The sequence below is a fragment of the Penicillium waksmanii genome (genome assembly GCF_028829765.1).
Source record: "Penicillium waksmanii strain IBT 27052 chromosome Unknown utg000008l:1.0-5622682.0:1.0-5626561.0, whole genome shotgun sequence".
Classification (NCBI taxonomy): domain Eukaryota; kingdom Fungi; phylum Ascomycota; class Eurotiomycetes; order Eurotiales; family Aspergillaceae; genus Penicillium; species Penicillium waksmanii.
Window position 1 is genome coordinate 2197237 of NW_026643254.1, and position 16103 is coordinate 2213339.

The 16103-nt window shown below is 48.0% G+C and overlaps 4 protein-coding genes across 4 annotated transcripts; 3 read left to right on the forward strand and 1 right to left on the reverse strand.

Moving 5' to 3' along the window:
• Nucleotides 1-214: 214 nt before the first annotated feature.
• Nucleotides 215-3508, forward strand: N7481_009143 (cation-translocating P-type ATPase; the record flags this gene model as incomplete). Its single annotated transcript, XM_057268362.1, has 1 exon — nucleotides 215-3508. The coding sequence occupies one exon, from the start codon at nucleotides 215-217 to the stop codon at nucleotides 3506-3508; it is 3294 nt and encodes a 1097-aa protein (XP_057119039.1).
• A 413-nt stretch (nucleotides 3509-3921) lies between these two features.
• Nucleotides 3922-6363, reverse strand: N7481_009144 (Zn(II)2Cys6 transcription factor; the record flags this gene model as incomplete). The annotated part of the gene is given in 7 exon segments (XM_057268363.1): nucleotides 3922-4264; nucleotides 4283-4497; nucleotides 4598-5134; nucleotides 5199-5482; nucleotides 5547-6025; nucleotides 6088-6185; nucleotides 6331-6363. The coding sequence occupies 7 exon segments, from the start codon at nucleotides 6361-6363 to the stop codon at nucleotides 3922-3924; spliced, it is 1989 nt and encodes a 662-aa protein (XP_057119040.1).
• A 495-nt stretch (nucleotides 6364-6858) lies between these two features.
• N7481_009145 (ABC transporter permease/ATP-binding protein) lies at nucleotides 6859-11373 on the forward strand (the record flags this gene model as incomplete). Its single annotated transcript, XM_057268364.1, has 9 exons — nucleotides 6859-7044; nucleotides 7105-7182; nucleotides 7250-7365; nucleotides 7418-7555; nucleotides 7595-8176; nucleotides 8233-8809; nucleotides 8856-9417; nucleotides 9470-9642; nucleotides 9694-11373. 9 exons carry the CDS (start codon nucleotides 6859-6861, stop codon nucleotides 11371-11373), a joined length of 4092 nt encoding a protein of 1363 aa, XP_057119041.1.
• A 630-nt stretch (nucleotides 11374-12003) lies between these two features.
• Nucleotides 12004-15252, forward strand: N7481_009146 (glycoside hydrolase family 35 protein; the record flags this gene model as incomplete). The annotated part of the gene is made up of 7 exons (XM_057268365.1): nucleotides 12004-12072; nucleotides 12128-12359; nucleotides 12424-12819; nucleotides 12879-13790; nucleotides 13842-14210; nucleotides 14272-14766; nucleotides 14825-15252. 7 exons carry the CDS (start codon nucleotides 12004-12006, stop codon nucleotides 15250-15252), a joined length of 2901 nt encoding a protein of 966 aa, XP_057119042.1.
• Nucleotides 15253-16103: the final 851 nt, after the last annotated feature.

Below are 16103 nucleotides of genomic sequence, written 5' to 3' on the forward strand. Positions count from 1 at the left end.
GCAACTACATAAGATCCCCTCAGCCTGCACCTGCCACCTTCTCTCTCAACCTCAACATCAATTTCAATTTCGTCCTCTCCTCTTCTCCTCTGCTGTGCCCGTTCGGGTTGTTGGCTGTCTGCCTTCCTCTTCTTCCTCTTTTCCCTCGCTAGCTTTCTAGCTTCTAGCTTCCTTCACCACCCCAATCTCCATACTCCCCAAGACAGCCTTCGCCATGGACCCAAGCTCCACCCACAGCAAGCTCGATGAGATCCAAACTGAGGTCGATATCGAGGCAGTTGACGTGGAGCGTACGGGACGTTCCACCCGGATTGCCTTCGAGGATGGTTCGACCACCGATGCCGAAGTCAACCGTTCTATCTATCGACCTCCCGGGTTCAGGCGCACTCGTTCCCTCAGCCAAGATACCATCCACAGCACTCGCAGCAGCAGTCAGACGGCAGCAGCAGCCAATGCTGGTTTCCCCATCGAATTCCGCACTCTTTCGATCCAGATCTCCGAATCGCAGAATGCTCCCAAGCAAGTTGTCGAGGAATTGCCCAAGGAGAAACTGCCCAACCAAGACTACTTCGAAACTCTCGACTTCCACTCGATCCCCGCGGATAAGGTGTGCCAGGAATTCAATGTCGATCAGCGCACCGGGTTGAGTAGCAGCGCAGCCGCCCAGCGTCTCCAACGGGACGGGAAGAATGTCATCGCCCACCACCGTGAGAACTATGTCAAGAAGATCTTCTTCTATGTCTTTGGTGGATTCTGCTCTGTCCTGTGGGTGGGAGTCGTCATCTTCTTCATCTGTTGGAAGCCTCTCAGCAACCCACCGTCTCCTACCAACCTTGCCATGGCCGTTCTCATCTTGATCGTCATTGCATTGCAAGCCAGCTTTTCCGCATTCCAAGACTGGTCCACGAAACAAGTGATGAACTCGATTTTGGACCTTCTCCCCTCGGAAGCCTTGGTGATGCGTGATGAGAAGCTGGTTCGTGTTACCGCGACCGACCTCGTGGCTGGCGATATTGTGCAGATCAGCGTGGGAAATAAGGTACCAGCGGATATGCGTTTGCTGCAGAGCTCGGGTGATGTTCGATTTGACCGTGCAATTCTCACTGGCGAGTCTGACGAGATCGACGGGGCTACCGATGCTACCGATGCAAACTTCCTGGAGACGCGCAACATCGCCATGATGGGAACACTGGTGACAAATGGCAATGCTATTGGAATTGTTGTGCTGACTGGAAGCAACTCTGTTATGGGCCGTATCGCGAAGATGACTGCTGGCGTCAAGCAAAAGCCCACCCTGATCCAGAAGGAGATTACTCGGTTTGTTACCATTATTGTCATTTTGACAGTTTGCCTCGCCCTTTTGATCTTATTCACCTGGTTGGGCTGGCTGCGAAAGGATCACCCAACATACATGAGCGTTGTTGCCATGCTCAACAACGTCATGGGATGTGTTGTGGCATTCATTCCCGAAGGTGTTCCTGTTGCGGTCGCGTTGACTCTCATGATGATCGCCAAGCGCATGAAGAAGACCAATATCCTGCCAAAGGGCCTCGCAACAGTCGAGACTCTCGGTTGCGTGAATGTCATTTGCTCCGACAAGACCGGTACTCTCACCCAAAATCGCATGTTCGTCAAGTCTGTTGGCATGGTCGATTGGGAATATAGTCTCGATGATCTAGCCTCTGGTATGGAGATCTCCCATGGTCTGGCCAACATGATGCGCGCTTCAGTTCTGTGCAATGATGCGACATATGATCCGACAACCTTGGACCGACCTATCCACGATCGCATTGTCAACGGCAATGCCACCGACGCAGCTGTTCTACGTCTTGCAGATGGCGCTGGCGCCGCATCCCCGAAGAACCTTGCATCGTATGATCGCGTGCACCAAATTCCGTTCAACTCGAAGAACAAGTGGATGTTGACCATGCACAAGGATCCAACAGGCGCAGAAGGATATTTGGTCTATGTCAAGGGTGCTCCGGATGTCCTTTTGCCTCGCTGCAATTCCTACTGGTCGGCAATTCACAGCGCTGTCAGACCAATGGATGACGAGGCCCGTCAAAAGTTCTCCGCTTTCCAGGCCAAGTTGTCTCGCCGTGCGGAGCGTGTCATCGTTCTCTGCCAGCGCCGCTATATCCCCAGACAGGAGGTTGGCTCCAATGAGTTTAGTGATGAAATCATGAACTCTGGGGCACACGACTTGACAGTTCTTGGTATTTTTGGTATCATTGATCCTCCCCGACCGGAAACAGCCCAAACCGTCGCTGCATGCCGCCGCGCTGGCATTCGTTTCTTCATGGTTACAGGTGACTTTGGTCTTACCGCAGCTGCTATCGCCAGGGACATCGGTATCTATGACGGTGCTGCCGAACCAGATACTATCGATGATGTTCGGGATCACGATTTGGAAGAAAAGACTCCTCGTTCGAGACACAGTCTGCTTCTTGAGGGTACCAGCCTCTCTTCGCTGACACACGATGAGTGGGTCACAATTTGCGGCTACGATGAGATTGTATTTGCTCGTACTAGTCCTGAGCAGAAGCTTCGGATTGTCTCGGAGCTCCAGGCCAAAGGAAACATTGTTGCTGTTACCGGTGACGGTGTCAATGATGCTCCCGCTCTTCGTTCCGCAGATGTTGGCGTTGCCATTGGCTCTGGCAGCGATGTAGCCATTGAAGCAGCCGATTTGGTTCTACTGGGTGGATTTGACTCAATTGTGGAGGCTATTCGCCTTGGTCGACTCGTCTTCCAGAACCTGCAAAAGGTTATCGCCTACCTCCTCCCCGCAGGAAGTTGGTCCGAAATTTGGCCTGTGCTCATGAACGTCTTCTTCGGAGTACCTTCTCCCCTGAGCACATTCCTGATGATCATTATCTGTGTCTTCACCGATCTCTTTGTCTCTCTTTCGATCATCATGGAAAAAGAAGAATTCGACCTGCTCAGCATCCCGCCTCGTCGTCCCAAAGAAGACCATCTCATCAACCTCCGCATTTATGGCCAATCCTATCTCTTCGTTGGTGTTATGGAGGCTTTCAGTGCCCACGCCATGTTTTTCCTCTACATGTGGAAAGCAGCCGGGATTCCCTTCTCCGATCTTGTTTTCTCCTTTGAAAAATTCGGAGCTGGTTTCCACGGCTACTCGCAAGACCAACTGAACCACTTTGTCAATACCGGCCAGTGTGTCTACTTCGTCACGCTGGTCATCATGCAATGGGGCAACGTTCTCTCAGTCCGCAGCAAGCGCATGTCTATTCTCCAAGCCGATCCAATCCGTCCCGCCCGCCGCAACCCCTGGCTTCCTTTCGCGATGCTCATTTCTCTAATCATCGCTATCTTCGTCACTGAAGTCCCCGGTATCCAGTCACTCTTCCAGACGGCCTCTGTGCCAATCCAGTACTGGTTCATCCCTCTCGGCCTTGCACTTGGTGTTCTCGTTATGGACGAGTTGCGCAAATTGCTGGTCCGCCTGTTCCCCAAGGGACCGGTTGCATGGGCTTCGTGGTAGAGGGAAACGGGAGAAAAAAAAATGAAGACATGACTGGGAGTTATGTGGGGATTGATAGACAGGGACATTGATGCATGGTTGAATACCCTCTTTCTTTCTTTTGCTTTCTATTCTCTTTTAACTTGATGTTGAGTGTTATTTGGCGGCTATTTTTATGTTATCTCTTAGCATCTTATTTTTTCGAGCGATCATTTGCTAGAATATGACTGGGTTTTTAGACCTGTCTGGGGTACTGCTCTAGGCTAAAATGATTAATAGAAATTTGGACTGGTTCCACTGAATGAATTGAATAGACCAGACCGATCAATAATACCAAATCTAATATCTTCCCTTTTTTTTAAAAAAAAAAAAAAAAAAAAAAAAATTGAAAAGAGACAAAAATCGCGCATGTGTATTAAACTCCAAGCTGGAATCTATACAGTCTCGGTGACCGAACGCGAAAGACGATCCATCTTTGTTTGATGACAAGCAGTTACCACCGCCTTCATGATAATCAAAATCGGCCTCAGCTCAACGCGTTCCTCAACAACTATTTCCACATACTCGCTGATCCAGGTGACCGAGGCGAGATCAGCGTCTAGATGATCATGATCAGGGTTCCCAATGATATCCAAGCAGAGGATAAAGAATGGGATAAACTGATGTAGTAGGATGAGACTAACCAAAGGAAGCAAGTCATTAGTGACACATAAACCGAAATGTAGATAATCGACACCTGCCTTCGATGGCAAAGGAGATGTTTCCCATTTCCACAGGCTAGAATTTTACACGTACCTTATCCCCCAAAAAGCATGCAATGAGGCTCCGAGAAGTGCTTGAAACTTCGTGACCGATTTTCGGGCTATATCCACAGCGTGGCGGGGCAGGATATGGCTCCGATTACATTTTTTCGATTGATAGAGGACGATGAGCATTTTGTAACTGCTGAATAGGATGTCGACGCAGAACCAGATGTCGACGTGATTTGTGGCCATTTGGAGGAGGCCCTCCTATTGTAGATAGAAAGTGGATTAGCGAAACGAAAGATGGCACGAGTTAATTGAGTGGTTTTTTGATTAGGTAGGGAGACTTGGGGGATAAAAAACCCACCGTATCCCAGTCTGATAATATTGACTGGACCTCATTGATAAAACTATCAATGGTGGCGTCATGAGAGATGGGATTGGGATCCGTCCCACAGTCCACCCAGTCTAAATATTTCATGACGATAAGTGCAAGACGCATAGACGCTATGAAGTGGATCTGTACGAATCGCGACGATTCATCGTCTACGCCGTTGATTGTTGGATCGGGGAAATTCACTTTCCAGGATCCGGCGGGCATCAGTGTTGGCTTGCCGAATGACATGCGGAAGAGACAATCTATGCGCAAGATATGCCAGAATTCGAACCTTTTTCGATTCTTGTCGACTTCCGCCTTGTGGTGTTCTGATTCTGATGCCGGTGCCGATTCCGGGGCTGGGGTCGGGGCTGTCAGGTGTGGTTGTTGTGGTTGTTCTGAGTGGTTGGAGCTCTCGCTCGGTGTTTCGTCGACGGCAAAGTATCCTAGTGCTTTCGATATCCGACACGCTTGGCTAAACGCCTTCCAGGATAAATCCATATTACAGCCTTCTAAAGCCATTGAGATCTATTGGATATGAAACATTAGCTACCTGTGGTGTTTATCGTATTCGAAATGTTGTCATGCATACCATGAGAAACGCCGCGAAGAGGTCGTCAGCAGTATCTTGAATATTAGCCAGCCACCCATCGCTGAGAGCGACACATCTCAGATAGAGATTTCGGATGATACCACCCCGTCCTGGATAGGCTTCTGGGTCCATAATAATACCTTGAAGAAGGACTGTGTAGTAGATTATCTGGACGGTATAGTCCAATTTGACGTGGGGAATCTCGATTAGATCCGGGATGGAATACAAGAAGGACTTTTCGAGAGGGATTTTGAAGCCTTCGAATTGGTAGCAGCCATAGTAATCTGGTCATTGTTAGCAAATATTAGGACACCGTTGAAGGCAGAGTATTAAGAGGAAATGTTTTACTTTCAATCAACTTCTTTGCTTGGTCCTTTGGAACGACCGGGTCTCTTAGCGGCTCGATTGCCTGCGTGCTTTGCATGAACTCGATCTCTGACATTGCCGACGTGATGGCACGGATGCATTGTTCATTTTCGAAAAAGCAAGATTCCACTGAGCGCAGATGACAAAAGACGCTGGAAAGGAGCATGGATCGGCTGCCTTCGTCTTTTATACGACCGACGATACTACGGACCACGGCTGGAACTAGTGTGACCGGGATTGATGTATCTGTCACGGGTATATTTGGAGCGTCTCCCGATTCCACTAGGGGCACATTTTGGTCATCGTCTGATTCGACAGAGGACGAAATAGACATTAAATCGTCGCCATCGCCATTATCTTGGGCGCGAGTATTTGGAGTTCCTTCCAAGCCGCAATGTTCCTCTAGGCGTTTAAGGCGCTTGAGAACTTCCAACAGAACACTCTTTTCAGAAATTTCTGGCCTATTGATGTTCGTCAATTTATTGCCGAAAGTATTTGGGGCTGGTTCCCAGGTGGATAATACTCTTTCTTCTTGGATCGTGGTTTCCGCGCTGAAAAGATGCAATGCGCTCCCACTGCTTCACATTTGTCACATTGTGGGGTGACTCGATTGCAGCGAATCTGATATTCAATTAATCAGGCTGCCCTGTTTCGTAGCAATGGCTGCCAAGACTATGTCGGGATACCTTTTTGGATTGACAGCGTCCACACTAAGATAACATCAAGTCAGTATAGGGTCAAGCCACGTGTTAAGCCAAAGTCTCACCGAAATTCTAGCTAAGGAGCTCCTTGTATCCATCGTGGAAACAGTGATGTGTGCTATCTTGACATGGGCCCCAGGGGATGTTGCGGGAAAGAGAAAAGACCGAAAGTCCGAAAGACCCCTAATCTCTTTGGTCCACTATGATTGGACGCATTGACGTCTCCCGTGCCGAGTGGGTCCGGTGTCTCGGTAATCCCGAAACCCCGAGTGTCCATTCCCGTTTAGGAGACACGCCATTCCTGTTTAGGAATCACCTGGCGCCCCGGGAATTATGAATTTATGACTCCCATGCTGTCTATTCACCATGTGGACCAATCAGGACTCGGGAAACTGTTAACACACTAGCTATGTCCGGATATTTTCGTATTCTTCGGTCCGGTGATCTCCTTGGCAGTGTGTACAAACGAACAGGAATTGGGTAGTAGCCTGAGGGTCTGCCTAGAAGGTTCTGAATATAACTCTTCAATGTCACCACTTTGATTGATGATTTTTTTTTCATCAATCATACCCCCAAAATCAACTTTACTTACTATGGGGGTCGCTCCAGATGAACCCAAAGCTGCTGTGACAGAGAGGCAGAATACACAGGAAGAGTCTCACTCTTCATCTCCACCAGATGGCGAACAACTCGATGTTGTCGAGGTCGATCAGGATCCCAAGCAGGATCCAGAGACGAAAGATGAGGCCGAGCAGACTGCCTCGCTAGGCCATTATTTTGTACGTTTGAGATGCACATAATAATAAACCATATGGCATTGTTTCGCTGACACTACCCAGAGAATCCTGTCCTACTTGACCATCAAAGATCGCATTGTTCTGGCAGTCGCTCTGGTATCCTCGATGGCCTCCGGAGTAGTACGTTGATCGCGCCTTGAGGAATCTTTTGAACACTACCCGAGAAAAGAGACTAACCTGTCCTTAGCCACTGCCTCTGATGAATATCATTTTTGGTCAACTGGTTGGTAACTTCGGGGACTATTTTCTTCCAAACTCAACAACAACCGAAAGCGAATTCAAAGCTTCAGTCAGTCGCCTTAGGTAGGTGGAATTAACTTTTATCACATTTCGACTAGGTGGCTAACCTTCAAAGTTTGTTTATTGTCTATCTCTTCATCGCGAAATTCGTCTTGACGTATTTTTCCATGGTATATAAGTCCCCGCAAAATGAGTGTCCCGTGGGCTTGACCATTCACAAGTCCGGTGTATCACAGGAACCTGAAGCTAACCGGTTCAAATCTTAACTACAGTACTGCTTTCGCGTTACTAGTCTTCGAGTCTCAGCGGCATTGCGATTGGAGTACATGAGCTCACTCTTCGCTCAGCCCATTAGCAAACTCGACCAAGTTTCAGTCGGCACTGTTGTCAATGCAATCACTACCTCATCCAACTCGATCCAGCAAAGTATTTCCGACAAGCTGGCAATCCTATTCCAATCACTCGCACTATTGATCTCGGCCTACATCATCGCCTTCAAATATTCATGGGCTCTGACCCTCGCGACTAGCTCTGCCATCCTCTTCATTGTGATCGTCTGTTCTTTAACAATTCCGGCGATCATGAAGATCCAGCAGGAGGTGGACAAGGCGAATGAAAAGCATTCAACGATCGCAGCGGAGGTCTTTGGATCCATCCGAACGGTGATTTCACTTGGTGCCGAGGCTCCGCTGGCCAAAAAGTATTGTCAATGGGTCGAGGAGTCGCGCAAAAGAGGGACCAAATTATCTGTGATTATGGGTTTCCAGTTTGGTCTTCTCTTCTTTGCCATGTATGCCAGCTATTCGTTGGCGTTCTGGTTAGGGTTGAAACTTTTCCGGGAAGGCCACATCCCGAACATCAACACTGTCATCACGTAGGTGTTGTCCCTTTGCCCATACCAATTTCACAAATCATAATAATCGGTTACAGGGTCTTCTTTTCTGTCATGATCGCTGTGAGCATTCTCGGAAACATTGCATCGCCATTGATGATGATCTCCAAAGCAGCTAGTGCTGCAAGTTCATTTTTCGAAATAATTGACGCGGAGAGAATTGCGGCCGATGGTGACCGGGATACAGACGCGCTGGATTCGGGAGATATCGTATTCGAAGATGTTCGGTTTTCATACCCGGCGCGACCTGACACACAAATTCTCTTTAGCTTGAATGCACGATTTGAACTAGCAAAAACGACAGCCATTGTTGGCCCATCTGGATCAGGGAAAAGCACGATCGTCGCACTCACAGAAAGGTGGTACTCGCCAGAAAGTGGGAGTATTTCAGTCGGACCGCGCAACATTGCAGAGTTGGATCTCAAGTGGTGGAGATCTAATATTGGGCTTGTACAGCAAGAACCCTTCTTGTTTAATGACACTATTTTCCAAAATGTTTCATTCGGATTGGTTGGTACCAAGTGGGAAGATGAGCCCGACCCTGTGAAACTGGAATTGGTGAAGAATGCGTGCAGAGAAGCATTTGCTGAAGAGTTCATTGATCGACTTCCAAAGGTATATCAGCTTGTCCCTTCTAATCTTCATGCCTAACAATTTTTAGGGATACGAGACTCTGGTTGGTGAGAATGGCGCGAAATTGAGCGGCGGTCAAAGACAGCGCCTGGCCATAGCTCGAAGCATTATTAAAGAACCGACTATCTTGATTCTAGATGAGGCCACTAGTGCAATAGATGTCCGTGGAGAAAGGATCGTTCAGGCAGCCCTTGATCGTGTCTCTAAGAACCGAACAACTATTGTGATTGCCCACCGGCTCTCCACTGTCCGGCGCGCTGATAAAATTATCGTTCTCCGGGGAGGCATTAACATCGAAGAAGGAACCCATGACGATCTTCTGGCGATGGACGAAGGCCTTTATCGAGGCCTCGTCAATGCTCAGCAACTTGATACCGCTGCAGATGAGGACGACGATGCGGTTGAAATTACAGAAGCCTTGAAGCAGGAGATTGATTATTCTCACACGGTCTTGGAAGATTTACAAGATGAGAACAAGAAGAAAGATAGCAAGCGTGGCTTTTTCAGAAGTGTTGGACTTATGATGTATGAGTCGCGAAGGCACTGGAGATTCTTTTTGCTAGCATTACTCGCCATTTTGGGTGCTGCTTGTAAGTATTGCTCCAGCAATATGGTTTCCTTGGTTAATACTAACTGGACCAGCTGCGTTCCCTCTACAGAGTTGGCTTTTTGCCAAGCTCATTCAAGTCTTTAGCTATACAGATCAGAAACTGGTTGACGCTGCCAATTTCTGGTCCTTGTGGTTCTTTGTCCTCGCTCTAGGCGTCGCAGCCTGTTATGCATCGATTGGATTCGCGGCCAACAGACTCGGGATTGTCAGTGAAATCAAACTCTGAGCCCCATTATTGGAACTAACAGTAGCCTAGGAAATGTCCTCTACCTCGCGAGTAGAATATTTCGAAAATATTCTTCGGAAGCCTGTTCCATTTTACGACCTGAGTGATAATGCCTCCGGATCTCTCGTTTCGCGCCTGGCCACCGACCCCAAGCAGATCGAAGATCTGATAGGACTTAATGGCATCTTCCCCGTCATTTCCTTATGCAGTATGATTGGCTGCATTGCAATTGCCTTCTCCTTCGGTTGGAAACTGAGTCTTGTGGCCACTTTCGCTGCTCTTCCTTTTGTTTTCCTCGCTGCCTACATGCGTATCCGGTATGAGCTGGAATTCGATGCCATGAACTCTGCCGTCTACTCGGGCAGCTCTCAGTTTGCAGCTGAAGCTATCGAGGCGTTTCGCACCGTCTCGGCACTAACCATGGAAGATTCCATTTTAAAACGCTACTCGGCCCTTCTGCAAGAGCAGCAAAATAAAGCTTTCCGAAAAGCCTGGGTCGCCACCCTTGTGTTTGCATTCTCTGATAGCGTTGAGCTTTGTGCGATGGCCCTTACCTTCTGGTATGGTGGCCAGCTTCTCGCATCTAGAGAGTATGAACCTACTTCCTTTTTCGTTGTCTACATGTCCATCATTCTAGGTGGGCAGCAAGCTGGTCAGTTCTTCAGCTATGGACCCAATATTGCCCAGGGAACAGCTGCAGCGAACAGAATCCTGGACTTCCGTCACGCCCTTGATGGTTCTGAGAATTGTTCCGAGAAGCGTGAGACTGATCAGTCCTGTGGGTCTGGCGCCCATATCGAATTTCAAAAGGTGGCCTTCAAATATGACTCGCAAGAAAAACCGCTATTTACCGATCTTGATGTCAGCATAGAGAGTGGCCAATTTGTTGCATTCGTGGGTGCCTCGGGTTGCGGCAAAACAACAACTATCTCGATGCTCGAGCGATTCTACGATCCTTTCCAGGGAACTATTCTCCTGAATGGAGAAAACATCACCACTATTAACAAAGCTTCCTATCGCCGATCCTTGTCCTTAGTCGCCCAAGAACCACGTCTATTCGAAGGCTCCATCCGTGACAATATCACTCTCGGGCTTGACAACTCGGAATACACCGAAGAAGAACTAATCCAAGCATGCATCGATGCCGAGATCCATACATTCATCACTTCCCTTCCTGAGGGATATTCAACAGAGCTAGGAATAAAGGCCCAGACAGCCCTCAGTGGTGGCCAGCGACAACGACTATGCATCGCACGCGCCTTGTTAAGAAAACCCACCCTGCTACTCTTAGACGAAGCAACATCCAGCCTTGACTCGCATTCAGAGAAAACCGTCCAGGCTGCCCTCGAGCGACTGGCTGGGCGGAGGAGCATGACAATTGTCGCTGTTGCACACAGACTGGCAACTATCCAGAAAGCCGATGTCATATTCGTATTTGGAGAGAGTCAGGATGGCAATGGGTCCACGATAGTTGAGCAGGGGTCGCATCAGGAGCTATTGCGCAAGAAGGGGATGTACTGGCAAATGGTTTGTATCAAATTCCTGTTCATCCAAACTTCATTCGCTAACTTCCAAAATTTTAGTGTCAAGCAACTGGGCTGGATAGATAAGCCCATTCAAGCTCTCTCCCTATCCCCACTATCCCTCCTTCTCAGGCTCTACCTCTCAACTCTTACCCCTCAGCTCTATGACCCACAATACTGTACATAATAGACCTAATAAGATAGTATCTCCGCTTCATAGTCTTCATGGACCTAATATTTGAAATAATAGTGGTAACCGCTACCATTTGTCAGGCAGGCCTGTTGAACGCCCTGTTATCGAAGTGGCATATACTTGTATGCTCGGCGGGATTTAGCCCGATTATTAGCAATATTAATACCAGCGCATTGATGCTGCTGAGTTATTCAAGAATAAAGCGACCAATGGCATATCTACGAGGTGATTAAATGCCTTTTGGGGTAGACCCGCATAGGCCGTTGGGTTTCTCCTCCGATCAACTGAACAGGCTTAGTGTCAGTGCGAGGATGCAGATCTACTACATACCAAACTCTATATCCAAAATGTACTGTCTGTGCAGTTGCATTCGCTAAGGAATAACCCGACCAGGTTTATATTTCTAGACTAGTAAATGCATTGCAAGGAAGCCAGAATTTAGTTTTAGAGATACTAGTACATTCCATTCACACTTTTTTGGATCATCTGTGGAAAGAATAGAACATTGCGTTTTTCAGAAATACTTCTCAGTTAATTCGAAGAACCGGGGAACATCACTCCGGTTCTCAGTGAATCATGATTTTAAAAACCATTTTCGCTACCTTCTCAGTGGCATGTATCTTCATGCAGCAGCTTGCTGCTTTGAATACATCGCTCGGCGGGGGCTCTCAGGATATCGTGACATGGGATAAGGTATGAAACCCCTGATGTTGTTTGAACAACATTCAAATCTAATATATGTCTCAAGCATTCTATCATGGTTCGCGGCCAGCGCGTGATGTTTTTCTCTGGGGAATTCCACCCCTTCCGCCTCCCAGCCCCCGGGCTATGGCTGGATGTATTCCAAAAGATCAAAGCGATGGGTTTCAATGGCGTTTCTTTTTACGTCAACTGGGCTCTCCTTGAAGGCAAAGAAGGAGATTTCACCGCTGAAGGGGTATTTGCACTTGAGCCTTTCTTTGATGCTGCAAAGACAGCCGGTAAGGCATCGGCCGTGCGCCTTGGAAACTCCAGAACGATTACAAATCTAATATAAACTCCAAGGTATCTATCTACTCGCACGACCTGGACCCTACATCAATGCAGAGGTCAGTGGCGGTGGGTTTCCAGGATGGCTGGCCCGCCTTCCGACCGGGCTTCGCACGCGGAACTCGACCTATATGGATGCAACCCAGAATTATGTGTCCAGCATCGGCGGGATTATTGCGAAAGCGCAGATTACAAACGGGGGTCCGGTTATTCTGGTGCAGCCTGAGAATGAGTATTCATCAGGCGACCCACCCTTTCCAGATCCCGTCTATTTTCGTGCTGTTGAGCAACAATATCGAGATGCTGGTATCGTTGTTCCTTTCATAAGCAATGATAACAGCCCGCATGGGTACTTTTATGATCAGGGACCTCCGGAATGGCCGATTTACGGACATGACAGCTATCCTATGGGTATGTTGCAGATATACTGGCAGCGGAGAGTGATCAGTGTGAAGCTAAAAGCGTGATAGGATTCAACGATGACATCTCAGAATGGCCCGTCGATGCACTTCCGACTAACTATGGAGATTTACACGAAGAAATGGCACCCAATACGCCGTATTCGGTGATTGAATGCCAGGGTGGAAGTTGGGATCCTTGGGGTGGATACGGCTACAACAAAACAGCAGCAAGGCAGGGACCAGAATACCAGCGTGTCTTTTTCAAGAATTTCTACAGCTTTGGGGTCACTGTCTTCAATGTCTATATGGGTGTTGGTGGAACTAACTGGGGAAATATGGGATACCCAGAAGGTTATACCAGTTATGACTACGGTGCACCAATCACTGAGATGAGGACCGTTGAGCGGGAGAACTTTAGCGAGTTGAAGCTACAGGCCATGTTCCTTCAGTCTTCTCCTGCTTATGCGACTGCGATTCCGCAGAACAACACACATGCGAGCGGCTCCTATACCGGCGACGTCAACATAGCGACGACGGCAGTTTTGGGAAACCGAACAAGCTTCTTTGTTCTTCGACATGCGGATTATACTGACACATCGACAGCAAGATATCATGTCACACTTCCAACGAGCAAAGGAAATATCACCATACCACAGCTTGGAGGATCCTTGTCTCTTGTCGGTCGGGATTCCAAACTGCATGTTACAGATTATAATGTTGGCGGTATCAACCTGCTATATTCTACTGCCGAAATCTTCACATGGAGAAATTTTGGAAGTCACCATGTTCTGGTCGTTTATGGTGGACCAGGCGAGACTCACGAGCTTGGGATTCAAGGTGGTGGAACCACTCGCATTGTGGAGGGGGGCCGAAATTCTGTCAAATTTGGTAAGAAGCAGGACTCGACAATCATGCAGTATACTGCAAGCGATCAGAGAACAATTGTTGAGCTATCGAACGGCCTCTACGTTTATCTACTTGGTGAGTGTTCCTTCGAACATTAGTAAGTTTTCAGCTTCTCATTATATCTAGATCGCTATTCTGCCTACAATTATTGGTCTATGGATCTACCAAGTGATCCCGTCTCGGGAAACTACACCAATACTACCACATTCCTCTCGAGTCCAATCGTCAAGGCCGGCTATTTGGTTCGGAGCATCAAAACCACGGACAAAACTATAAATCTCATGGGAGATTTCAATTCCACTACAGAGATCGAGATCATTGGTGCCGATAATGGTACCTCAACTTTAGTGGTGAACAATGAGCCAACTGAATTCCAGCAAGACAGCCATGGCGTTATAAAAGCTACGGTAAATTTCAAGAGACCTAATATATCCTTGCCTGTTCTCTCGGAGATTGGCTGGAAAGTACTCGACACCCTGCCAGAGATTCAGAAAGGTCAGAACACCTAAACAATCACCTACAATTCCTGAAGGAGCTCAAAACTGATATATTTCAGAATACGATGATAGTCATTGGATGAAAGCTTCACTGTCCAGCAGCAACAATACTGAGCGGAACCTTAGTACCCCAATGTCCCTCTATGCTTCAGACTATGGATTCCATTCGGGATATATCCTATACCGGACCAGATTCACCTCAAATGGAGAGGAGAGTCTTTACCTAGAAACCCAGGGTGGATCAGCTTATGGCCACTCCGTATGGCTCAACGAAACTTTTCTGGGCTCTTTCTCTGGAGGAATTACAGCTTATTCATGGAATCAGACATTCGGTCTCCCAGCGAAAAAAGGCCAGAGCTATACCATTACTGTTCTGATCGACCAAATGGGATATGAGGAAAATGGTTCCGCTGGGTCGAGCGACATGAAAACGCCACGCGGAATTTTGAACTATTCGCTTTCTGGATTCAAACAATCGGACTTGTCTTGGAAAATTACCGGAAATCTCGGCGGGGAAAGCTATAGTGATCGCATTCGAGGTCCACTTAACGAAGGTAGGATTAAACTTTTTCATAGAAGTGTCTGGTTGGAAAGCATCTAACGCGGCCACAGGAGGACTATTTGCAGAGCGACAAGGCTACCATTTACCCGGCGCCCCAATTTTATCTTGGAATGACAGCAATCTGGGCCCCATGGAAGGGCTTAGTGAGCCAGGAGTGGCCTTCTACGCGACCACATTCAAACTTGACATGCCGACTGGATACGATATCCCGATATCGTTATCCTTTGCAAACAACACCGACACAACTAGCAGTATCCGGTGCCAAGTCTATGTGAATGGATACCAATTTGGTAAATGGATTCATAATATCGGACCACAAGATATTTTCCCGGTTCCAGAAGGCATTTGGGACTACCATGGTGAAAACCATCTCGGTGTCAGTCTCTGGGCGCTAGAGAAGGGTGGTGGGAAAGTGGAGAATTTAGAGTTGATTGCTGGTCCTGTGGTTCAAAGCAGTTACCCCGGCCGATCGAAATGAGTCCGATGTCACAGTGGCACAAGCGGGAGGGCGCGTACTGAGCAACGTACGTCTAATTCGATAGAAAGCTTTAACAAGCTCAGGAGTTCTTGGACGCAGACAAAGAATTTTCAGCTGTCTCTATAGTAGCTTTTAGGAATTCAATTCGATCAAGTGGTTGTGTTCGCCATCCGTGGCCGCCTGAAGAGTAGAGTCTGAGGAGTAAAAGCCGTAGAATTCACGGACGGTTACGGAGTACTCCGTACAGATGGATTCATTGCCGAGTTCGGCGCCGATCAGTTCGATTTCGGGGAAGTCACCAGGTGCCGATCTCGGGTCAGAATTCGTGACGAGGCGGGGGTTGGGCCCGAGAATGTAGCGAAAATTTCTGTCTCGGGAGAAGTCCCGGGGTGCGGGTGCGGGTGTCCTGGTCAGTCTCGTGGGGGTAGTTTAGTTGATGAAGGAGAACCCGATGAACCTTGGAAGAGCCGGAGAATTATTCGTTTCAGCTCCATATGACAAATTACCTACGAGTGCAATGAGATTTGCATGCAATTCGGGCTAGCAATGCCCCAAAATGCTTATATACATGGAACAGATCAATATATCGAAGATAAATTTCCATTGAAAGGAAGAGAACGATATCAAGATCATCACCCCGGATACCGTAAGTGGCGTAGAATCTCAGAAGATACTCCGAAGCTAAGCCTTTTATCGCCAAGGCCCTGGCTGGAGAGGCGGGGGCTTTACTAACACCCTGAACAAGGAACGAATCACCAACTTCGGAGAATAGCCGACCTAGTCACCCCGCTTGACTAGGCCTTTGAAACATTTCATCTCAATTGCCGTTTTCTCTGAAGATATGTGCACTT